The sequence below is a fragment of the Conger conger genome, chromosome 12 (assembly GCF_963514075.1).
Source record: "Conger conger chromosome 12, fConCon1.1, whole genome shotgun sequence".
Classification (NCBI taxonomy): Eukaryota; Metazoa; Chordata; class Actinopteri; order Anguilliformes; family Congridae; genus Conger; species Conger conger.
Genome location: NC_083771.1, coordinates 20469466 through 20495415, shown reverse-complemented (window position 1 = coordinate 20495415; position 25950 = coordinate 20469466). Strand labels below are relative to the sequence as shown.

The following is a 25950-nucleotide window of genomic DNA, read 5'->3' as shown; positions in this document are numbered from 1 at the left end:
GGCTTGCCAAGGGGACCTAAGTTCTGTCTTGGAGAGTGGACCTGTGCTCTGCCCTGGTTTGGCAAACAGACCCTGCCTGGTGGAAGATGGTATCAGAAGAAATCAGTGGGTTACAGAAAGGGGAGGTCGGTGGTTCACCTCTGCCGCTCTGACACTGACAAGTGGCCCCTGTTCTGGGGTGCTTTAGGGTAAATGTGTAATATAACCTGGTAGTCAATGTGTTCTGGAGCTGTATTGTCTTGTTGAACGTGGAGCAGAATGTAAAATGGCTTCTTGTGCTGGAGGCCTTCATCTGATGAGGCTTGCTCCTACAACCGCAGGGTGGGATCTGTTGGATTTTGGTCCATAATTTGCAGGATTTGCATAGTGGCATAGTTTTTTAATTATGCTGGGGCTAGTCTGTCTGAATGTACTTTGGGACGTATTTTGTATTGTATTTTGTTCCAGTGAGTTGTAAAGAACAGACCCACAGCTGCTCACTAGTGACACCATTTGCACTTTTGATTTCATGTCCTTGTCACTCATCTCTAGAGTCTTTGGCTGCCTTCCCCTGCCACTGAGGACACTCAACAGAGCCCCTGATTGGATATGAGGATCCCCTGGGAAACAGGGGGGGATTTGGAATGGTTCCTCAAAGTACTGTATGTAAATGTTTAAACTGACAGAATTCAGCTGTCATTACCCATCAGACACTGTAGAGAGTTTACATTCTGGAAAGCAAAGGGATAAGCTATGGGGACAGATGCGGTAAAACTTGCTTGGTGAAGTTTGCCTAGCTCAACGTGCCTCTCCCACTAGGTTTGATCAATCTGAGGGACTTTGTGACATTGTCATTGTGGTTGGGCATGGTTGTTCACTGTTGCGGTGAAAGGTGGTGATGATTCTAGGGGGGCCCAGTGCTTGTGGCGTAGGCTGTGGAGCGTCCATATATGAATCCTCCCACCAGCCGTCCCCTGGTCAGGGGTTCGATGCCCACCATGGCACGTTCTGTGCTGCATGTCTCAGTCTGCAACTCACTGCTCCCCTGTCTGAACAAAGTAAGAACAAAAAAAAAAAAAAAGCCAGTGACAAAAAATGACAGGCTGCTTCGGAAGTGTCAGTGACACCCAGCGAGGGCTGGGAAGGGATGACTGTCAGTGGAAAAGTACTGGAGGATTCTACCCACCCCTGGAGAGATGGAGGCTATGAATGAATGTTTACAAAGCCAGTTCTGCTCAGGCAATAACAAAACATGAGCCGTTTTGTCTGATTGAAACGTGAACTGCAGTGATGCTTTATTTTCTTCCTTTGTCCTTGTGCATTTGACATTTAATAACATCCCTTTTCCCCTTTTCTTTATACGGTGTTTGCGATGGTATGAAAGAGGGAAAGTGATGAATTAATATTTAGTTAAACAGAGTAGCAGTGTCCTCTAGGTCTTCAGGTCTTGAAGTATATTTCAGCATTTTCAAAGCTGTAGTTATCTGGGGAAAGTGTGATAATGGAGTTGAAAAGTCGAAAGTGGGATTACTTTGGGGGGTTTCGGCTGACGAAGATGAGGCCAGGATGCCTCATTAAGCTGCATCTGAAAGATGCCAGGGCTCTTCTGAAATATGAACTGGGAAAGCACCAGAGAACTTTCCAGAGAAGAGGGTGTGAATAAGGCATGAGAAAGGAAACAAACACTTGGGCAACAGTATCAGAATTGTGAGGAGGAACTGATACGTGTGTGTCGCTTTGTGCATTTGCCAGAAATGTTTGCTCTGGCCTCTGTCAAGGGTTCCTCCACAACCTGGCCAGGGGGGTTGGCTTGGGGTGGTTGTTATGGATACCTCACTATGTATACTCTTCTGTCTGCCTTCCCCTCTTTTTTTTCTCCCGGAGTCGGGACCTGACGTGCGTCAGGTTTTTTGGGGGGTTTTATCTGGGCTGTAAAGCACTCTGGGAGTGATACGCAGACACTCCCTCCTTCCTCCAGGAAATGTGGCCCCCTCTCCCGCGAGGCGGGGATCGCGTGAGAGCGGGGGACGGGGATCTGTCACCAGGACGGAATCAACGCGCGGTCTCTGGCCTCGCTGCTCCCAATGACTGGCGCAGCGCCAGAACCCTGAGGGTGGCTGTTCGGCCTCTGCCGCGCCGCAGCCAGGATCCCTCTGTGTTCATTCTGATTGGGGGGCCCTTGTCCATCTGATTTTCACGCACCCCTCACTAAGCCAAAATGGCGGTTCTAGGGCCATTAGGGAGGGGGGGGGGGTGGGGGTAAGAGTGATAAGAGTGCTCCATATTCCTAATCTGCCTGTGTGACCATGACAGTCCCAGCCTTGACATTCATTACACACTCAGCGCAGAGCCAGCCTTCCTTCGGGAATCCCGAGGAACTCCTTATTCTGCAAGGAACTCTATTTTTGTCACATGCTATATACTTACATTTTGCATGCAGCTTATCCTGCTTGAGTGTCATACACTTTTATTAGTTTAAGGTTTCCATTTTATATAGTCATTTCTCTGAAAAGGAGCGGCATTGGGTATGTGGCTACAGCTACATGCAGGGAATGGGAAAGCACTTCTGCGACAAAATATTGCACCGAACCACAGTGAACACTGTGTGAGTTTTGACGCTGTGTGAGTTTTTAAGAATGTAATGTGGAGCTCAGGGCAGCTAAAGGTGTAAACAACTGCTGAAGGGTCAGTAGACCGGCAGGTACACTGTTGACAAGAGCAACAAGTAATGCCTGCAGGACTCCACAAGTGATCAGACATCACCACATTGTGGAATGTTCTATGATCTGGGCATGTCAGATTCAAGCCAAGAAAACTGTCACAAAGTTATTTTACTGTGTAACAGATAATTCCATTTCGAATTGTGTGTACTCGTACGTTTCTATACTCTTAGACCCATACTGTACTAATTTCACAAAATATCTTCGTGCCGTGAAAGCCATATGCATGCAGATTGTATCCCTCTTGCTGGAGTGTGAAAGCTTGTTGTTGCCCATTATGTCACACACTGTGTTTATGGCTTTATGACCTGTTTTATATTTACACAATTGTCTGGGGTGAAGAGCTCTGTGGTACATTCCCAGGCTAGTGTCACCACAGTGTGAGTTAACTCGCACATGGGTGGGGACTGCATTTTGGGGCGAGAGAGAGAGAGAGAGAGAGAGAGAGAGAGAGAGAGAGAGAGAGAGAGAGAGAGAGAGAGAGAGAGAGAGAGAGAGAGAGAGAGAGAGAGAGAGAGAGAGAGAGAGAGAGAGAGAGAGAGAGAGAGAGAGAGAGAGAGAGAGAGAGAGAGAGAGAGAGAGAGAGAGAGAGAGAGAGAGAGAGAGAGAGAGAGAGAGAGAGAGAGAGCTCTCTGCTATTGCATGTAAGCCCTGGGACTTACTGGCTGTTCATTAGACTCATCGCCATCAAATCAGGGTGCTTTACTCCAAGGAACCTTTTCTGTTGACACTTCAAGGAACACATTGTGTCAGTTTCCAGAGGAATAAACAGCGGAGAAGTCTAGCCCCTTCTCTTGGCCCTGCATCTTTTAGCCAGCTGATTGGCTGCAGATACAGCACAGCATCGCATCTTTCAGGTAGCTGATTGGCTGCAGACACAACACAGCACTGCTGTATTCAGTAAGCTGATTGGCTGCAGATGTATGATGTGTATGAACTATGTTTAAACAGTGCTGTAATTTGTACATGGTGAAGCCAAAATGTATAAAAATGCCCTTTATTAAAATCTGACAATGTGCACTCTAACCACATGTGATTTGTGTCACTTGTGTCACACATACATCCAAACACTCGTATGCACACACAAACAGGCATACACATATACGCACAAACAGGCCTCTACACACACACACACACACACACACATTTGCCCTGTGTGAGCAGCATGGTTGGGACCCAAGCTTCCTCCAGTCATCGAGAAAAGGCATAAACATGCCTGCAGCTGCTTAATTGATGTATGGCTCATCACCCTGTTCCTCCGCCCTGCCAGGGGAACCATGCAGCCAAACCCTGTCGGGTGACACGCAAAACCATGGCAGTTCCTCACATCCGCGCTTGTGTAATTCAAACAGGACTTTGTTTGCTCATCTCTGCATTGATATTTGCTCAATTATCTGCCATGCTAAAAACAGAGCTGGCCTGTTTGTTTATAATCAGCGTTGGATCAGGGCAACCCACTGTTTGACGTTTAGCTATGCAGGCTGGTCCCCAGCTGACCTCAGATCAGTCCTCTTTTACATGATGGTTGGGGTGAAGCTCACAGTTGAGAAGCTGAACCGGGATCAGAAGGGGTTTGGAGTTTGGGTATAGACACTGCTTAGCCTAATCATAAATGGCCAGTGGCGGGTTCAAGCCAGGAACATACAGCTGTCTCTGTGGAGTCTTAATTTTCATATTTGGGAGCATCTGAGCTCTGTTTAAATTAGGTTTTAAGACCACGGTGGATTGCATTATCACTCCTTGCCAGTGCAGAAGAAAGTATTGTGTAGGCATGTTTTCAATCAGTCTTCACTTAAATGTCAGTTCTGCTTTTCCAATGCAAATCTTTTGGAATGGGCTCTCACTATGTTTAAACTTGTACAGTAGCTCAACCAAAGCACACACTACTTTCTTTAAATTAGTAAAGGAAAAGGTTCTCATATTATTACTTGAATGGATCCCTGTACCATCTACAATACTTCTGTCACAATCAACTGCACCTTCTCCCGAGATCTGTAATTACACACAACCTAGCCAACAATGCTAATCGGCCTGTGTTCACTGTTCTAAGAAGAGCCTTAATTGCATCTTGCAGTGTTGAAGCTGCGGTGGCTTGGAAGGACACCATTAAGGTATCTGGGGCAACCTTATTTGACGCGGTTTTGTGTTGTGGTTCTGGGAATCACTGTCACTCAGTCACTCTGAGAATAGCCCCAACAGCAGGAAATGGTTCTGTGTTTTTTCCACTGCAGGGATGGAAAATGCTCGTGTGACGGGGGCTTTGAAGTCAGGAAGTTGCGTTTTCTGCTTCGTCTTAAAAAAATTTAATTTACATATCATTTTTGTTTCTGTCAACACGACCATTTTAAATTTTATCCACTGGTTAAAACTGCTGTCTTACTGTGGACGGAAGGCCAAAATGGAGAACAACGGACACGTTTTCAAATTTGCTCATGTTCGTGTGGACAAGGCTAAGCTGCAGCTTGTCTCTTTAGCCAGAGCAGCTCACTGGCCTTTCTATCTCATCACTGGAACCTTTCAGTGGATTCATTTCAGTGTGGAACCTTTCCGTGGATCCAGTTCAGTGTGGAACCTTTTCTGTGGATCCTGTTCAGTGTGGAACCTTTCAGTGGATCCTGTTCAGTGTGGAACCTTTCAGTGGATCCAGTTCAGTGTGGAACCTTTTCTGTGGATCCTGTTCAGTGTGGAACCTTTCAGTGGATCCTGTTCAGTGTGGGACCTTTCAGTGGATCCAGTTCAGTGTGGAACCTTTCTGTGGATCCTGTTCAGTGAGCGGTTGAACCTTTCAGTAGATCCCTCAGAAAGCACAGCGCTGGGCCTCGTTGACCCCGTCCTTCTCTTATGTCACACAATTGGACATTCCCATCCAGTCATGTTGGAATATTGAATGTTTGCTGTGCCAGAATGGGCCCTAGAGGAACGCCAAGTGGAGAACCATAACCAGATAACCAGATAACCAGATAACTTCAGCTTCCATGCAAAAAGCAGCGGCTTTGCCAATTCAAATTATTGAAAGCTGAAGACACCGACCGAGCTGACAAACTGGTTTCAATGGGCACAAGTGATTGATGCTAAAATGGAATAAATAAATATAGGAAGCGTATTGTTTTGAATAAAGAAATTCTAGTCTCATTTAACAATGATGATTTAATTTGTTCCAATGGCCTTTAAGCCCTTCTTGTCTCTGTCTCCTCCATGTTATATGCCCAGTTGTGACCATAGGCTTGGCCCTGGGCAAGGATGTGTTCCCATGTGTACCCTGCTGCAGGCTGTCCCCTGCAGACTCTTTCCACTTTTATTATGACATCTCTTTCCATTTAGCTTCATGTGCAGAAGAATATTCAATGTTATGTCAGCTCTTAACAGAGTTTTACCTGAAGTGGAACAGAGTGGTTTTAGGTGTTTAATTTACACCGATCACTGTGATCTGTTTGTCTGATCTGACACCTCGCCTGTATTTTTTATTTTTTTAAAGATGAGGGAGCTCAGGATTTATGATCAGTTCATCTGGGGCCACTTCCTGGGGCCGCTCACTTATGTGTAGAGTGGAACCGCTGATCCTTCCGTGTGTTTCTTCTGTGTCATGCCACAGACACTCTCATACACAAACCAGATGTTTACCTCTGGATTCATAACATGGAAGGTTCTGTCTTTCTGTCTCCTGCCCCTTCATGGAAGAACATTCCAGATTGATTAATCTTCTGAAAATCCATCAAGTACAGTACAGTGTCAGTCCTTGTTCAGAAGCACCCAGGAACTCATGTTACCACAGAGCCTGCTGTAGCTGAGGAAATTGGAGGTTGAGCGGAATGTCAGAGCTGACCATCTGGATAGTGTATGATGTCTGTGGTCATATCCCCAGGGCTGTTGTAAAAATAGATATCGTCATAGATTCTATAGTCACAACAGTGGCTTTTGCTGTACAAGCCAAAAGAAGAATAAATACAGAAAGGTGAACAGCAGAGATTGCTGTTGTGACTCCCTGCTTTGCGACTGCTTGTTGCTTCACAACATTACCGGAACCTCCATCCAACTGCCTGTTTCCTCGCATTTCTTCATGAAATGCGCATTAGCGTTTTAACCTTCCGCTGTTTTCTGGCGGGCAGTTTTTTTTTGTTGCACATTTCCTATTATGTAATGGTGTTTGGATTGTGTTACTTCCCTTTGGCTGTTTTTTTTTTTGTATGCTTGAACATACCTGAGAGAAGCCAGTTCGATCTCATGCTTGTGCAATTCCCTGTCTTTCGCATGTTAGACACACGGAGGTAGCATGCTAAGCACATGGAATCATCTTGTTAGAAACATTAAACTAGAATGTTAGGCGCATGGGATTAGTATGTTAGACACATGAAATTAGTGTGCTCGGCACATGGGATTAGCATGTCAGACACATGAATATGCATGTTAGGCACATGGGATTAGCATGTTAGGCACATGGAATTAGCATGTCAGACACATGAATATGCATGTTAGGCACATGGCATTAGCATGTTAGGCACATGAAAAGGAAATGATCTATGAAGTAGGATTAGCATGGACGCAAATGCGTTCAGAATGAGGTTAGTTGCACCTTGGGTCCTATAATCCCATCTGTCCCCTGGGATGTAACTGCCCTGATGAACCTATTTTTTATCTGAATATAATAATAATAATTTGCTATTTAGCTGACTTACAGTTGATTAGACAAAGCAGGAGACAATCCCCCCTGGAGCAATGCAGGGTTAAGGGCTCTGCTCAAGGGCCCAACAGCTGTGCTGATTTTATCATGGCTACCCACGGGACTTGAACCTTCTGGGTCCCAGTCATGTACTTTCACCACGAGGCTGTAGTTGTACTGTACTGTCTCCATAATGTATAACTGTGTGAAAGTGGTCAAAATGACTTCTTTTCAAACACAGTATAGGATATTTTTGGCTTGCACTAGCTGGTTATTTATATTAACAGTAAGCCACATTTTCATGTGCATTTCTCAATTCTCATGTGAGTTCTCAGTTTCTGTAGCCTTTTATCATGGTTCCAGTTTGCTGTGGATTGCTGCCAGTGAAATATTAAACTTAGATTGAAGATAATAAACAGTATTATGTAACAGAGATGAAGTCTGTCTGTTTCTATCTGGTTTCCTGGCCCTGTTCCTCAGCTTGTTAGCGCTCATAAAAATCACATCCTTCTTCGTTCCCCGTCATCTCCAGTCCAGTTCACCTTTGGGTGGATCCAGTCCCTTTCAGAACCGACAGCGCGTTGGGTCCCAAGAACCCTGACCAGAATGCAATTCTGCCAAGCGATCGCAAAAGTGCAGTGGTTTGCAAAGTATTCAAAACATTTTCAAAAAATTCAAAAATTTGATTATTTTTTATGCATAGGCCTACCTTAGGCCTTTTTTTGACAGCTGTAAAATATTACCTGGAATTTCTGAGAAATCATAATGAGACCATTCATATTAGCTTTGAAGGTCTCAGACAACTAATGGTGTTCATTTGTGAGCTTTTTAATAATATCTGCTGATGATATTGTTGTAATGTTTAATTATTGTCTGTGTCTTTGTGGAGTTTTTATATTCAATCATCTCAAAGCTAGCAAGTCTAAACCCTAGAACGTTTGTCTAGAGCGGGAAGTTCCCCTTCGTGTTCATGGAGAGCCACTGGTTTTGTTCATGTGTTTATTTTTTACTTGTGTGGTGGAAATATCCTCTTATTCCTATTTTAGCAGAGGGTGAAGAACCCGGTGCAACGCAAGAAGAGTATTTTAAGACTTTATTCGCAAGCCAATAAAGAATGGGGGTATGTGCTTACCGACCCTTTCCCCAAAATGCAAAAGGGGCAGTCCCTTTTTATACCTGTTGCTTTGCTTAACACATGACAGAATTTTAAGCTGTCTAAGCATTCACCAGTCTTAAAATGTCAAAGGTACAATGTTAGGATTTTTAAAGATGTTTACTACCAAAGGGTATTTGTTTCATATTGATTGCTCATCATGAGGCTGGGTTGGTGTGGACACATGAAATATACAGAAGCCAGGGCTTGATGTCATACCTTATCTTTTCTCTTAAACATCTTATTCCCCACTTGAATATCTCTCTTCCTCTGTCAACATCACCTTGTGCCCAATGCATTTTGTAGCCCAAAACCCATCAACTTGTCACAAGCTGCAGTCTGAATATTTCAGCACAACAGTTTTGCACACTGTCTAAATGTATTAAAACACAGTTTATACATACTTATACATTGTGGGATTTATAAAACATACAAAAATCAGAATTTAGAAAATTTCCCTTATAAATTAAGGCAGTTAATTACGCTGTTAAGTGTCTCTATCGCTGTCTGTTTCTGTGTGATGTGAGTGTGTGAGTGTATGTGATGTGAGTTTGAGATGAGTGTGTGTGGGTAGGTGCGTGAGTGTGTGTGTGAGCTGAGTGTGTGTATGTGTGGGATGTGAGAGTGAGAGGAATATGTATGCGCGTGAGTGTGTGTGTGAGAGAGAAATTGAGAGTTTCTGCTGTGCCACAAAATTATGTTCTGTCAGTTTTAGAGCTGTACGGTATGAGACTGAAGCTGAGTCAAAATCGCGCCACAGTGACTGCCTTTGTGAGGGCTGGGGGAGGGGAGTGGAGGTGGAGGTGGGGGTGGGGGGGGGTGATTTTTGTGAGTTGGCGGGGGTGCGAGCGTGTGCAGAGATAGCCTGTCCAGGCCCTCCCCTTGCGTGAGGAGAGAGTGTGCAAACTTTCAACTCTGGCAGCCGGTGGTTTTCAAGAACTGAAGGAGTGTAAAAGGTGTGTGTGTGTTTGTGTGTTAGTGGGGGTTATAGGGGGGTCAGGGAGAGGCATTTGGTTACACAAGGAAATGGAGTTTGGTAATTAAGATCAGCAGGGAACCGATCTTGGACCTGGGCCGGCCCAGAAAAGGGGGGCCACTTTTCTCTCAGATTTAAAGCTGTGTTTTCCTCTGCCTCGGTTGAGATAGAGAGTGAAGGAGAGAGAGAGAGGGGGGGAGAGAAAGAAAACAGAGAGGGGGAGAGCGAAAGAAAACAGAGAGAGGGAGCGAGCCACAGAGGCATAGTGAGGGGAGAGTGACCCTGTGCGGGCCTGCCAGTGAGTGATTAAGCTGAGGAAACAGCCCTCTGCTAAGACAGGAGTGAGCCCTTTCCGAACAGTAACTTCACGTGGCCTCTTGGAAGCGTAAAGCTGGAGTATTAATGGGGTGGGGTGGTATTAATTGGTGGGGAATAAACAGCCCCCCCATCCACACCCCTCTGTCATCAGGGGTGGAAATGAGAGTTGATGGAGGCCCTCGACCCCTCCTCTCCCCATCTGTGTGGAGCTGACAATGCTGTTAATCAAAAGGAACCTCCCTCCGTGCGATAAATCCATGAAAAAACAGGGGGTACCAGGAGCACACGCCAGAGTTGGGGGGGTGCGGGGGGGGGGGGGTTCAGTGCTGGAATGTGAGAGGGCCTGGATGCCTGAAATTGTAGCTGCTCCTTCATCTCTCTCTCTCTCTCTCTCTCTCTCTACCTCTCTCATTCACTCTCTCTCTACCTCTCTCTGTCTCATTCACTCTCTCTCTACCTCTCTCTCTCATTCACTCTCTCTCTCCCCCTCTCTCTGTCTCATTCACTCTCTCGCTCTCTACCTCTCTCTCTCATTCACTCTCTCTCTCTACCTATCTCTCTCATTCACTCTCTCTCTCCCCCTCTCTCTGTCTCATTCACTCTCTCTCGCTCTCTACCTCTCTCTCTCATTCACTCTCTCTCTACCTATCTCTCTCATTCACTCTCTCTCTCCCCCTCTCTCTGTCCCACTCTCTGAGTCTCTCCGTCTCCCTTCCTCCTTGTCTGAGCTAACGAACGCAAGCCTTGCTTGTTTCGCGGGTTCTGTTTCCATGACGATGTGGGACAGCGTGCCTCGCCACACAAGCCATAGTTTTCCGCCCTGCCAGGGAGGTCCTTGTGTTCGGTCTTTTGCGCCAAAAACGGGCGGCTCTTCAGCCGACCTCGTCTCCACGGTTACAGCACTGCACACCCACCTTACTGGCTTTTGGAAAGTTATGGAAAGAACGTATTTGTCAACAAAACTGCCCAGAGCCACTTGGCACGTGGTTGTATCCTGTTACATTCCGTGTAGAATGCATTTATGTTAGAACAGACACCCTCATGCATCATAATGCTCCTTAAATTACCTACATGCCTTCTGCATCACCCCACAGACACGTTCCGAACCGCATGAACCACAGCAACGTGTGTGTGTGTGTGTGTGTGTGAGCAGGAGATTCAGAGAAATTGAGAGAGCAAGAGGGTGATTGAAAAACATTTTGAAGTTTTGTTTTGTAAGTGTCGTGTGTCAGACTGTTTCGCGAACAGAAAACACAGCAGCAGTATAAAATGCATATTAGTGTGTTAGGCCAGTGAAATATGAAACCTTAGGCTTTCCCAGAGGTCCTGATGGATGCTGACCCAGCCCAGACGAGCACAGTGTCTTGCAGCAGACCTGGAGCAATTTTACAGTGTTACAAAATGACAGTGATCGAGGATGACCGCAAAGACAAAGGCCTTTAGATCACACTGTATGGGAAGAGGAACCAGAGCCAGGAGCTAAACCACCACAGATGCACACCCAGTCCTGACGCGCGTCAAAATTAATACTCGGGATTCGTAATAACACGTAATAATTCGTTATTGACACTAGTAAAATCTCGGTCACACTTTACAAAAAGTTTCACGAATTGGCATTACTGTAGTCGTGAACGTGAATTAATGATTGACAAATACATGAATTAACTTTTCATTAGTTAATGCATTTGTTAACAACTAAAGAATGTCTTTGTTACATAATTATACATAGCAAACCATAGGATGAACTTATATAAGGGATAATACCCTATGAATGAGTCGGTTAGGAGGTATTAACTGCCCAACTGGGTGCTGCCGCGTCGGGTTGTTTACCACCCTGAAGGGCAGTTATTTCCTCATAACTGACTCGTTCATACGGTATTATTCCACTTATACCACGGCTAACTTGCCAAAGTAATATAGCTATGGATGATTTGTTTTAAGTTTAGAAACACATTTATGAATTGAAGTACACAATGGTATCACATGATAATGGCAAGCAATTTAGAGAAATTTGACGCTGTATTCCAGACTTCCAGAGTATGGCTGGCCTGTCCCATTTTGAATGTAAGCATAGAAAAACCTTGGTATCTTATTGGGTTTTACAGTGCTGTAACTGTGAAAATAAGCTGGATTGTCTCGTTCTTGGAACCAGTCCCGCAAAACGGCAATGGCCCATGCAGTTATGTTTTTTGTATCTGTTATTCTCTATCTGGTCGTCCTGTTCCTCGTTCAGGTGTCCGCGCCTCTTTCCAGTGTTGTCTTTTTGTTTTCGGCCGTCATCAATGCCATAGTTTCTGAAAATATAAAATTATTACGGGCTTCACGCGATATGTAGTTTTCAGAGAATATCAGTGTACTGAATATATTTTAGGCCCTCGGGGCGCTCCGTGTCTTCTAGGCTATTCTGTGCTCTGTGCTTGTGGCACAGCCAGTAGCCTAAAAGTTTGATCATTCTCTAACTCCTCACCCGCTCGTTAAGTGTAACCGTAAAGATCAGTCAAGCCCAGAGCTCAGGTATTTGAATCCAAAACAATTTACGTGTTTTACCCAAGTCTGCTTACTAGTTTGAGTGTTTTGTTTTGTAGCGTATTGAACAATTCTGACTAGTTGAAAGGAAAAAAATACCGGAAATATTGTAGACATCCGACCTGAATCATGTAACCGCTTACAAAAAAAGAGGCTGCTGGGGCCGTGAGTCTCTCTGTCAGTGCCAACTGCCTGTTTCTACCCGTAGCGCTACTTTCCAAATTTAGCCAAAGTCCAGGATGTGGCTTCTCTGGCCCCTCAGAAGCGGCACTCCCCGCCCCCACCAGACAGTGGTGCTGAAATGACTTCCTGTTCAGACTGTGCCGTTAAACTGATTTTTCCTCCCGTGACGTTCAGTTCAGGAGCATGTGTGCCCTGAATGTCACCCTATATGATTTGGTTAACCTGCGCAGGGGATGCTTATGTTCTCTGACCTCATATTGACCTTTGCCCAGAATCATCACACCACAATGGATATGTCCTCTTTTCCTTGTCCAGATGGTCAGATTCCTGTCCACAATGTCTCTGCCGTAACTGAGTGCTCTGAACTATCTACTGTCAACTATCAGGCAACAACAAATTATTCAGCCATTTTTTAATCATTTTTTCTTTTAAATGTATTTTAAAACATATTTCTCGAACCCTAAATTTCGCAATATAAAAGTTGACCCAAACTGTCTGGGCGTGGTAATGAGAACTGTCAATTTGCTATGATTGACAGACCGTGCTCCCACTTTCCACACATTGTTGTTTGTTGCCATAGCTATCTCCATAATACATGCTCATCTTGGGAGACTGAATTTAGTACATTAACTATCAAGAATCCTTATGAAAACAGACTAGCTAGCCTACGTTATCGCTAACTTCGCCTTACGAAAGCAAACTAGCAAGCTAGATAATGCAAAATGAATATAACCAGAAATAATTGAATGATCTAACTCTAATTTATGTAAACCTAAAATATTTGCATTGTCTTACCTGGAGGCCAGTGGCGCAAACTATGGGTCACAAATTATAGGGGAGGGATAAGGAGAGTGGTTATCCTCGTGTCACGCACAATGAGGAGAACATTCTCAAATGATTGAAAATAGGACTATACATTTAAAACTTCTCCAAAACTGAAGAATGGACGTGTTTCTCCAATGCGCTCTTATGCTAATTGAAAGTGTGTTAATTCAGTTCAGACAGGGGGCTCGATTAAAATAGCAGTTTTGTGTGTGTGTTTTCTGTTTTTTTTACACATACTGATTACTGAATGCCAACCACCCCCACCCCCCCACCCCCTCATTGAAGAAAACATAAATCTGTCCACAGTGGAAATCAGCAGCCAAAGCTAGCTTCACTGTGGAAAATAACTACAAAACACATTACACTCCCAAGAGCCTTTTAACAACACACACACACACACATTACTTCCACACTGCATGGGACACTCCCCAGAGACTTTTAATTCTTTACCGGGAAAGCAGCAGAGCTCAGCTGGCGATTCCGAGCGATCTTGGTCCAGATTATATGTTTTTCTTTTTTTAAGAAAACCCAATTAGCGTGGGCTCTTCAGTCTAGACAAGTCATGAGTCATGATTACCCCAAGGAACTTAATTCAGGGAAAAAGGAACTGTGCACTGGGGAGATTTTTTTTCTGGTATGAAAAGGGTCTTTGATGCTCATTGAGCTTGCACTTCCCATGTTAAACTATTTACTAATTTCCCCTTTTTTCCACCTCTCTCTGATTTGATACAATATATTTTTCTATGAATAAAAAACCATGTTATGGGCGGGGAGATCGTGCTAAGCCACACCTTTATGGGTGGGGATATCTTGCTAAGCTCTACCTTTTAAGATGTTATCCATTTCACACAAAGCTAACATTTTACACACAGATTTCACACAAACATTTGACAATTTAACACACATTTAAAACAGTTGCCATTTAACATACTAATAAAAAAAGAAAGAAATTCATGCAATTTAATGCAAACGTATAACACAAAAATATAACAGACAAACATTTACCATTTAACAGTCTGTACATAACTGTACATAATTACTCTTAAAGGGAAACCAACATTTTGGGAAATGTGCCTTTTTTCCTGTAATATGGCTCAATTTCCATGTTAGCATAACGTGTTAACTTATCCTTAGCCTATTGGAGTCAGTAGCCTACCTCCTTCAAGGAAAGAAATACACCTTACAGCAACTTTGACGCTGTCTAATTTACACAAGGTAGCATGTGTATTTGAAATACATGTGCAGGAAATATTTTTTAAATGAGAGATGTTTTTGGAGCTAGGCTATTCTCATTATCATCATCAATTAGCAGCATCATCAAAACAATAGGCTATGACAGTGAATGTGGATTCATGTAATCATCGGTCTCTTGGGCTGAGAAGCGATCTGTGCAGGGAACTCTCTCTCAACCCTTTTCAGCGTATCAGTTGATAAGTCAACCATGTCCTGATACTCGTTCATGCGCTGGTGTGCCCGTGAGCAGGTGCGTGCAGTGTGTGACGTAAAACCACGCGGACCAAATTGGAATGAAATAAATCTTATATCTTCTTCTTTAAGAGTTCAAAAGTATGTTCCAAAAAAATCTCTTTTGGCCAGGGTAAATTTGTAGTTTTGAATGGACTTCAATGGGGAAATGTGGTCTTTGGCACCAAAGACCCTGTAGTACCTCGAGTACCCACTGGAGTTTGCGAGCTTCTCAGAGAATGGTGAACCCTGGCCCCCTGGGCCAGACTCTATGGTAGAGGAACATGTTTTATCACTTGGAGCCACGGGGTGAGATCCCAGGTTGACCTTTGCAAGCAGACCGTCCTCAGTTAAAGCTCATCTGTAAAAGAGTGAACAAAATGGGCACTCTGTTACACACTCTGGAGCGAGGGCACCGGTCAAATGTCACTGCAGGGGTTCTTCCTGCTTTCAACAATGTAGCTTTTCAGGAAAAAATAAAAAGGCTGTTTGAGTATCATGGGAAAATACCATTTTGAACGCACTCCTACCAGATCGGGGCCTCCTTCCAAATTTCGCCCTGACCCCATCCAGAACCTTGGGAAGGAAGGAGACATTCATTTCACACCGTTTCCATGGTTATGCCCTTTGCCCTCTGACCCAGAAGGACAAGTTTTAAAGGAGCACCACTGAGCGCCTCAATGAGTCGTTTATGACGTTGGGCTTGAATTTCCGTTGAACTGGGAGTCGTTTGAAAAATGTAGTATATATTTGTAGTATATTGCAGTTTGTGCCATTTATTTTTACACCTTCTCACCGTGGCAACCAGTGGACGTTACAATGCACGAGGGTCATATATTTCTCCCTGAAAAAAAGTTTTTTTCTGGTAGAGCGTTGAACCTTCTTTGAATCTCCCTGGTCACCTGTGTGATGACAGAGCAAGTATTCTGAGGCAGGGTCAGGGGGAGTCGTCCTGGAAGCGTGGTGTGGATTACACTCCCGTTTATGGGGAAGCCTTCCTCAGAGGACCCCTGTGCTCTTTGATGGAAAGTGTTGATCTGCGAAACAGTCTCCAGGAGCATAGCTATCCTTGCCCAGAACATACAGGTCAGAACCTGCTTCCCCACGGAGAGAGAGAGAGAGAGAGAGAGAGAGAGAGAGTGGGGGCTGGGGGTAGGGGGGGTACAATGTTGTGATTCATGTACAACTTCTCTCTCTCAAAAAAAGAAAAAGAAAATTCTTGTTTGATGCCTGTATCTTTGGAGGAGGCAGTGCGGGTATGATTGAGTGGTGTTGTTATTTGTAGCGCAACGTAACATTTTCTCCTTCCCCGCGTGGCCGCCCACATTGTCCGGAAAGCCCTCCGCCCTCCCCTTTCAGCTGCCCTGCTTTTGCTTCCAGGAACCATAATAGAACTCCTGGCAGCCATCTTATTAACATGACACGTTTACCTGAGATCCACCTACGGATTCCACACACCCACTCAGCACTCTTTTGACCTGCTTTGCTCTCTTTTCACCTTTGCTCTCATGTGATTGTGCATTGCCCTGCTTGGAGATGCCCAATTTCCTTTACTAAACTTGCACTTCCTGCAAATGTGTGAACAGGCAGGCAGTTTCAGCCATATGGATATGTCAAACCATACCAGGTAACGTTAGCAGTACTATATGAGAATCAAAGCATGAAAGCTACTCGCAAACATGTATTACATTACATTATTACAATTACATTATATTACAATAGTAAGCTAGAAGGCTTAATGTTCATTCATATTCAGCTGTATTTTCTCTTTCTAACAGGCAGATATACATACAACTGTAAAACCATAAAAACTCTTAAATGTCAACAATAAAATAAAATGTCAACACAGCCAACAGCCAAGCAATGATAAAGCAGTAGATTACCATTGAAAACATCAACAGTAGCAGTGACTGCAGTCAGGAAACCAGCACCATGTGGCTCCTTAGCACACTGGTTTTGGTGACTATGCGAGGCTTACTGACTGTGCTATCAATAAACTGCGATGTTGACTGTGCAAAATGAACTCACATCATTTGGAACAAACACAAAACTGAGATTTCCCCAAAATAATGTGTAGCTTCCATACAATTCATGTTGACAAACTAATGTTAATATGACTTCAGTTCTGACATTTTTAAGTTAGCTTATCCTACATTCCACTAAGAAAGATGGTGTGAATTAACACGGAAGTCTAAGAAGCAAATGGAGTATGGCAATGTATTCTGGCTACTTGGTGGGATGTTTTTTGCTGGCTCCAGTGGAGTGAGGAAAATCAAGTGATTGAGATTTGGATTGGAATGTCCTTACTGGTGGCGGCCATCTTACTTTAGGGATTGCCCCTCCAATCAAGGGGGAGTTAATAAACAGAAGCCAGCTTTTTTTTGGGACTGGAACGGGTCCTGGGTTCCTTACTGACAGTGACTTACGACTCCTGCCCGAGTATCCTCCCAAACATTCTACCCACAATCCCTGTCAGGGGTTTCCTCCGTTTGTTTACACTGTGAGATTTACTGAGTAGTGTTGAGAAGGGGGCTATGAGGGGGGTTGGGGAGTTAGGACCAAACAGCATTCAGATGAATAACTGCTGGGAACTTGAGTTTGTCAGCTAATGGAGGCTCTGCTGCTCTCACAGAAAGAGTCCATCTCTCTCTGCACGCGATGCTCATTATCCAGCAGGTTACAGTGTGGATCACACACACACACAGACTCCCATCACTCATATACACGCTCATACACACACACACGCACATATCCACACTCACACCCGCACACCAGGAGTTTGGGGTATCCCACCCCAGACGAGGGAGGGGCAGGGCAGAGTGGGGTGTAAGCAGGAGGCACAGTGAGCGAGTGTGTTTAAGCACAGCGTGCGCGATAACCTGGAGTGTATTTCTCTTTTCTAGAGACAGCTGTGTGTATCAGGGTGTATCAGCAAGCCAACCACCCTCTCAGATGACAGGAAGCACTTCATCTTCCCCTTTCTGGGCTTTTGCTCATAAACAGCAGTGATACAACCAGCCCAGAGTTACTGCGCCATCTATTTCCTTTGCAAAAATCCCCTCAAGGGCAGTGTTTCAAATTTTCCATTGACACCAAGTACAGAGTGGGTAAGAAGTTTTAGAGTTGCACAAGGTCTCAGTTGCCGTGGTCTCCCAGGTAACTGTGCCTCAGATAAACCTCATCTCACCTTGGTGCACCTGAGATTCTCTGTACCTGGAGCAGGCCTTTTCCCAATGCTGCAAGCTCCCCGTCCTCCAATCGAGTCAAACCGTTAAGTGCCCGAGCGCTACTGAAATCAAATTGACTCTGTGCACCCCTGGTACAGACCTCGCCTGTACATTGAATCTAAACTGCACCAGCTACCGGGGTTCTTATCATGATTAGTGCAAGGAAATCACTGACTCAATGAAATTTTATTTGTATAGTGCTTTTTACAGAGTCGCAAATATGCTTTACAGGGTAACAGTCCTTGTTACATTACTGCCATTTTAGCAGACTCTTATACTGTGCAGCTTACACGCAACTTTCTACACTGCGTTTACTTAGTATCCATTTAACATTAAGCTGGATAGATACTGAAGCAATTAAGGCCACATACCTTGTTCAACGGTGCAATGGCAGCGTCCTACCTGTCAATCAAACCTGCAACCTTTAGGTGTCAGGGTCAATTCCTTAACCATGATACTACACTGCTGCCAAGCCTGACCCAGTTAACTCACATATCTGTGGTAATGTCAACAGAAATGTACCCTGCTGTAAAATCCAGCTTGAACAGTTTTTCTAGTGGGGTTTGTGCTGGTCAAGCAGCATGACCAAGCTGGTCATAATGCTTGTCTAACTAGTTATGAGCTGGTCAACCAGCTCATGCTAGTAGCTGGTCTGAACTACAAGCCATGTCAAGCTGGGAGCTGGTCTGAACTGGTCTACCAGCTAAGCCATGTCAAGCTGGGAGCTGGTCTGAACTGGTCTACCAGCTAAGCCATGTCAAGCTGGGAGCTGGTCTGAACTGGTCTACCAGCTAAGCCATGTCAAGCTGGGAGCTGGTCTGAACTGGTCTACCCGCTAAACCATGTCAAGCTGGGAGCTGGTCTGAACTGGTCTACCCGCTAAACCATGTCAAGCTGGGAGCTGGTCTGAACTGGTCTACCAGCTAAACCATGTCAAGATGGGAGCTGGTCTGAACTGGTCAACTAGCTACCAGCTGTTTCACAATCTAGCTTAAACTGTTTTTCAACTGGGTACAGACAGACATTTCAAACAGCTGTCAGTCTGGCCCACACTGAAACCCCCACAGACTTTGTTTTTAGATGGATAGGCTTAGAGAAAAGAAAAACAAGAAAGGCACATTTTGTTCATCTCATTGGGCATTTTGTAAAGTAGAAAATTATTTTACGGATTTGGAAATGACCAAAGATTCCTTTTTTATTTTCCAGTTTTCTTATTGTTTGCTTTGCACAGAAGACGTGTGGGATCTTCCTGGCAGCACTCTCTTATGCTCGTATGTTGCCGGGATATCTGTCATCTGTACTCTGTAAAACGCTCTGTTTCATGCAGATGAGACCCTTTGAAGTTCTCCGTGAGTGAAATGTAGCCATCTGTAGACTTTTAGACTTTTAGAGGCCCCAGGCAGAAAATATGATTTGGGGGCTCTTCCAGAACAGGGAAGATCTAAGATTTTTTTATGCCTCCACGCTGGCGACAGCCAAACCAGCCTGAGGCATTATAGTACGTCAGTTCGTCTGTCCATCCCATTCTCGTGAACGCAATATCTCTGGAACGCTTTGAGGGAATTTCTTCAAATTTTGCACAAATGTCCAGTTGGGCTCAGGGATGAAGTGTTTTGACTTTAGTGGTCAAAGGTGATGGTCACTGTGACCTCACGTCTTTCTTGTGAACGCAATATCTCAGGAACGCCTTGGGGAATTTGGCACAGGCAACCTGTTAGACTCAAGGATGAACTGATTCGATTTTGGTGGTCAAAGATCGAGGTCGCTGTGACCTCACAAAATATGTTTTTGGCCATAACTCAAAATTATGAAGTGATGACATTTTATATCTATATTTTTATATTTATATTTTATATTATATAAGGTCAAAGGTCAACTTCACTGTGACATAATATTTTGCTTTCCACTGTAGCTGAGAAAATGATCTTTGGTTATTTTGTTTGTTGATTGGTGATGTAATCATTAGTTGGTATTCTAGCATTAGTTTCACTTTTTGTTTGAATATTGAATTGAATTGTTGTTGGTTTGACAGAAAGAAATGATGGTGCAAATCATATAAATTCATACAATATTGTTTAAGCATATCCAATATTATAAAAAATATAAATAATCAATTATATTTATTGGTCTTATTGTACTACTCTGCCTTTAACTAAATATTCATGTTGTAATGAGAAAAAATATTTTTTTCAACATTTAATGTTGTTTACATTATGGGTAACAATGACAAAGAAATGGCACAGTGTTTCATGAAATGTATAAAAATGATAAAAATACATTAAGCTCTACTTGTTGTGGATTCATGAAGTTTAGAAGTTAGTTATTGCTGGACAGACAGAGATGTAAACTGCAACTTGACTGGTCGGCGACTGAGAAGCGCAGTGTGTGCTGTCGTAGTCGGGACCAGGGATCAACATTCCCCCAGAAGCTTGCTGCCTCCAGTGGTTACCAGATGTACTGCAGCCTCTGGTGCCAAAAAGCTGAAGCCCATTCAAAAATACTGAAATCCCCCTTGCTTTGTGCTCTCACCCGCACCTCTGTATTTCACAGATTATAGATTATTCTATTCAAGATGGTGGCTTCCATGCGATTAGCTATATTTTTGCCCTCACAGCACGCTGGGGGCAGACGGTCGTGTCAAAAGGGGAATTTCGCATTGTAATCTCCTGCTTGTGTGTTTGCTAATCAATCGGGGATTTCTTTTGAAAGGGAGCAGCCTCTTATACCGAAAAGGCAGCTCTGGTTCCCCGCAGGTTTGGTGTCCTGGTTAGAGTGATTGTCTCTCATGCAGGAGACCACTGTCACTTAAAAAAAAAAAATACACAATAACACATTGTGTTTTTCAGTTCAGTCCAGGGGGTTTGGGGAAAGGCAATCTTAATTGAAATAGGTCAATTGGAGCAGCTCTCAGTTTGTTCTCAGTGTTTGCTTAGTAATATCAAGCAAAACACATCTGTCTGCTCTGAGGGTGCTTTCTAAAATGCTTGTCATTTTGGGTTTGTATTGAATACAGTGTAAAGTGTGGAATTTATTTCACAATATATCTGTAAGGTTACAAATATGAAATAAGCAAGAACTGGCATATTTTGTAAGACTGATGAAAATGACACTGGCTCAGGTAGCCACTGAACAAGGCTTTTATTGTGCACGGTAGGTAACGCATAGCTAGGCTTTGCATTGCTCAACTTGGTAAGCGTCTCTGTGGAAACGACCCCGCTGAGGTCATTGTGGAGTGACTGGAGACCGTTGCTTTGGGCTGTCCAGGTCTACAGAGGCCATGTGCTCTGAATTACCACGATCCCGCGATGACAAATTAAAGACTCGTACTGATTAGTACCGCAAACCCTTCCAGAAAGATCTTTCCATCTTTCCAAATCCAGCCATCTGTTTCACTGTCTTTCCCTACCGGCGAGCAGAGCGTGACCTTGTCATGCAGAAGCGCAGTGTGTGCTGTCGTAGTCGGGACCAGGGATCGACATTCCCCCAGAAGCTTACTGCCTCCAGTGGTTACCAGATGTACAGCAGCCTCTGGTGCCAAAAAGCTGAAGCCCATTCAAAAACTATAAATTGAGCCTGGTGAAATTATACTACTTTGGACAGTACTTCTACATTCTAAAATGTCTTCACACTGAAGTTATTACCCTCCAGGAACGGATTTTTTTTCTGAGCCACACAGAAGAAGATAAAAGATTGTTTTCATTCCTCTTCATCCTTTGATGTATAGGTTCTCAGTGTGCATGATCTGGTGCCAAAAGAAGTCCCAGAATGCATGCTCTGGTGCAAAAAAAGCCCTGTAATAAATCATGGCAGCCATCTTGAACTGGCTTCATCTGCCATTGAGCAGCTTCCATAGGAATCCATGGAGCCAGTAAGCGGAAGCTGTCTCCAGTGCTTGTATATCTCGATGGTTGGGACACCTGCGAGGGAATTATCCATCAGGTTATAGGCACACTGCATACTCATATCTCTGTAGACTTACGCGCATACAGCACACCCCTCTCTCTCCCTCTCTCTCTCTCCTTACCATTTACTCCCCCACTGCTGGCTTGAGTGGAAATTTGAGAAAGTTCTGGGAGACTTTCTGGAATGTTCTCCTCTCAGCTTGCGGTCAGAGGGTTATGAATGCAGTCCCATTCATTCACCGGCTAGGACATATAATTAACCACAAACATGTCACTACCCCAAATGTGCTTTCATGATGCAAACCCATATGCTGTTATTACATAATGCAAATGTTGTCTTTGTGTTTATGCAGCCTCTTTCCCAGGCTCTTAAGAACTTGTTAAAAAAAAAAAAAAACATTTGAATACGAGTAGTGAAAGGACTTGTAAAAGGGGAAAAGAGGGCCTTTTGGCACATTTTGGTTTTGGTGGTTAAAAAACCCAAATCTGTCAGATCCTGCATCTGCTATGAGTAACATTCCAAGTAGACACATCTATACATCCCTAAATATACCGACACATATACACACACAGGCATATATTTGTAAGACTGATGAGAAGGCATGCAAACATGCAGACATGCATGCATACATGCAGAGACAAACACACTCAGCCCTCCTGCTCCAACTGCTCAACGATGAATGTTGCAGAAGGGACAGTGCACATAAAACGCCACTTTACAGTTGACATTCCCATTCCAAAGGGCAGTCTCTGGCAGAGAATTGTCTTCTGGAACTCTCTCTGGAATTTCATTCTGGAGTTGATTTCCTTGTCGTGTATTGACTGCGCCCTTGACCCTGACCCCTGTCTCTAAGTGCCAAAACAATCTTGGCTGTTTTATGGTCAGTTTTTTCCCTCAACAATTGGCGGAAGTAAATGGGTTGACACAAGTACAACAGTGTCCATGTTACATGAGTATAACAGTGTCCATGTTGGACAAACAGACATGTTATCTCTTTTTCCTCTCTCCTCCCTAGAGCATGGTAAGACCAGTAACAATCTGAATGATCATATCAAGAGCCATTTTTCTGTGGGAAGGGTTATTTTTTTCACTTCCACAGATTGTCTCAAAATATTTATTCAAGCTTGAAGGGGATTCACCAATTTATGCCAGAAATGTTTTTTTTTTCTTTTGTGGTAGGTTAATTCTCAACTCAACACGGAAATATAAGTCATTGTTGGCAAGCTAATTAGTGCAAACGTTGTTAGCTTGCATCTCCCAGATTAACAATCCGAGACCTGTCTAATTTCAGTTCCAGGGATTTGTTATTAGGCCAAATCAGAGTGTGTGTTCAGTGACATGGAATGACCCAATAGAGAGTATATCGCCCAATCAGAGTAGAGCACAGGTCTGATGAGCCAATGAGAAGGAAGCCTCCCAGCCCATAGGTGGCCATGCCCGTGGCCTTGTTCTTTAGCTTCTTCTCCTCAAGCCGCATGGAGCCCAATGGGTGGGGCCCTTTAGACTGGCCTGCCAGAGGCAGTCAATCAAAATGTCACACCCCGCCTCTTTTTAATTGAGCATCTTGTTCAAATGAAAGGTGCTAATAATGTAATGGGATGTGCTTCTGTTTTTCCTCTTTTTGGAACATGCCTTGCGCTTGTCTTGATATGAAAACCTGATATGGTGCTAGATACTATCTGATTTTTAGTATACATTAGGCATACTTTATTGGTAGGAAAACGGCCAGGATTGTTTGGCTGAATGGCCTGTTCTTGTCATTATTATCACTCATTTCTTAAAAGTATACAAAACAAGACTTAGCCTACATATTGATGGGTAGCTCTGTGTTCAATAATAATAAAAAAGAAAACTGTTATGTTGAACTGTTGATGATTGCCTGTGTTTTTCTGGAGTTTCTGAGATTATGCACCGAACAGAGGCAAAGCCTCCAGCATCTGTTGCAAGGAAAGCTCTTCTGTCCTGTCACATAGTAACTTGTGTACGTCCGTTTAAAAAAAGAATTTCTCCTGATCCCAAGCTGAATGGGCTTCCCCTCAGGAAAGCATAAATAACTGTAAAGACAAAGGGAGGATGATTGGCTTTAATTTTCCCCACTAAGCTCTGGCTTTCCCCTGCAGACTCTTGTTTGAAGTGGCTCAGGCTGTTTTTGAAGGGAAAAGCCTGTGTGTTGGGTTTGGCAGGCAGTCCAGGGTAGCTGTGTTCAAGGGAAATAAGTCTGCGATCTCCACTAAAACCTGCACTATTGGCTCTCCCAGTGTAATGCACCAGTGCATGTCTGTCCCAGTGTAATGCAGCAGTGCATGCCTCTCCCAGTGTAATGCAGCAGTGTATGTCTCTCCCAGTGTAATGCAGCAGTGCATGCCTCTCCCAGTGTAATGCACCAGTGCATGCCTCTCCCAGTGTAATGCACCAGTGCATGTCTCTCCCAGTGTAATGCACCAGTGCATGTCTGTCCCAGTGTAATGCAGCAGTGCATGCCTCTCCCATTGTAATGCAGCAGTGTATGTCTCTCCCAGTGTAATGCACCAGTGCATGTCTGTCCCAGTGTAATGCAGCAGTGCATGCCTCTCCCAGTGTAATGCAGCAGTGTATGTCTCTCCCAGTGTAATGCAGCAGTGCATGTCTCTCCCAGTGTAATGCAGCAGTGCATGTCTCTCCCAGTGTAATGCACCAGTGCATGTCTCTCCCAGTGTATTTTGATGAACAAATGTAAGCGTAAAGTATCACTGAGTAGTCACATCATACATACGTACATACATGAAGAGTGTATGTGCATTTGGCAGTGTAGTGTATAGGTTAGGGACTTGGCTTGTGACCCTGACATTGCAGGGTGGACTCCCAGGTAGGGCACTGCTGTTGAACTCTTGAGTTAGGTATTTAACCATAAAAATGTGCTACAGTGAATATCCAGCTGTACAAATGAATTGTAAAGCTGTGTAACTGGTTACAGGTATCAGCTAAATAGCTTAAATTACATTTCCAGTGTGGTTGCTTTGGATCATTGTTTGTGACAGTCTTGTGTGGTTGGGGTCCTTGTTTGTGATAGTCTTGTGTGGTTGTTTGGGGTCCTCGTTTGTGACAGACTTGTGTGGTTGGTTTGGATCATCGTTTGTGACAATTCTGTGTGGTTGGTTGGGGTCATTGTTTGTGACAGTCTTCTGTTGTTAGTTGTGGTCCTTTTTTGTGACAGTCTTGTGTGGTTGGTCGGGATCATTATTTGTGACAATTTTGTTTGGTTGGTTAGGGTCCTCATTTGTGACAGTCTTGTGTGGTTGGGGTCATTGTTTGTGACAGTCTCGTGTTGTTTGTTGTGGTCCTTTTTGTGACAGTCTCGTGTGGTTGGTTGTGGTCCTTTTTTGTGGCAGTCTCGTGTGGTTGGTTGGGGTCATCATTTGTGACATCTCGTGTTGGTTGGTTGAGATCATTGTTCAGTTGTTTCTCTTCTCCCGTCACAGCCACGCTGCAGAAGCACGATGAGAGCTGCCTGCCGGGCGGGACGGCGGCCCTCAGGGGGAATGGGAAGACGGCGTCTGCCATCGACGGCGTTGCCATCTCGGAGGGAGAGCTCCTCCTCCAGGTAGGCGCACGCTCAGCACACACTCAGCACACACACTCAGCACAGGCTCAGCACACACACTCAGCACACACACTCAGCACACACACTCAGCACAGGCTCAGCACACACACTCAGCACACACACTCAGCACAGGCTCAGCACACACAGTCAGCACACACTCAACACACACTGAGCACACACACTCAGCACACACTCAACACACACACCCAGCACACACTCAGCACACACACTGAGCACACACACTCAGCACACACACTCAGCACAGACTCAGCACACATACTCAGCACACACTCAGAACACACACTCAGCACAGGCTCAGCACACACACTCAGCACACACTCAGAACACACACTGAGCACACACTCAGCACACACACTGAGCACACACTCAGCACACACACTCAGCACACACTGAGCGCACACACTGAGCACACACTCAG

At 44.4% G+C, this 25950-nt stretch overlaps 1 protein-coding gene across 1 annotated transcript in view; it reads left to right on the top strand.

Annotated features, from left to right (window-relative positions):
• LOC133142163 (aryl hydrocarbon receptor-like) overlaps nt 1-25950 on the top strand; it is a 61892-nt gene that overhangs the window by 19901 nt on the left and 16041 nt on the right. The window contains exon 3 of the mRNA XM_061263205.1: nt 25390-25511. Coding sequence (XP_061119189.1) covers nt 25390-25511 — 122 coding nt within the window. The remainder of the gene's footprint in view (nt 1-25389; nt 25512-25950) is intronic.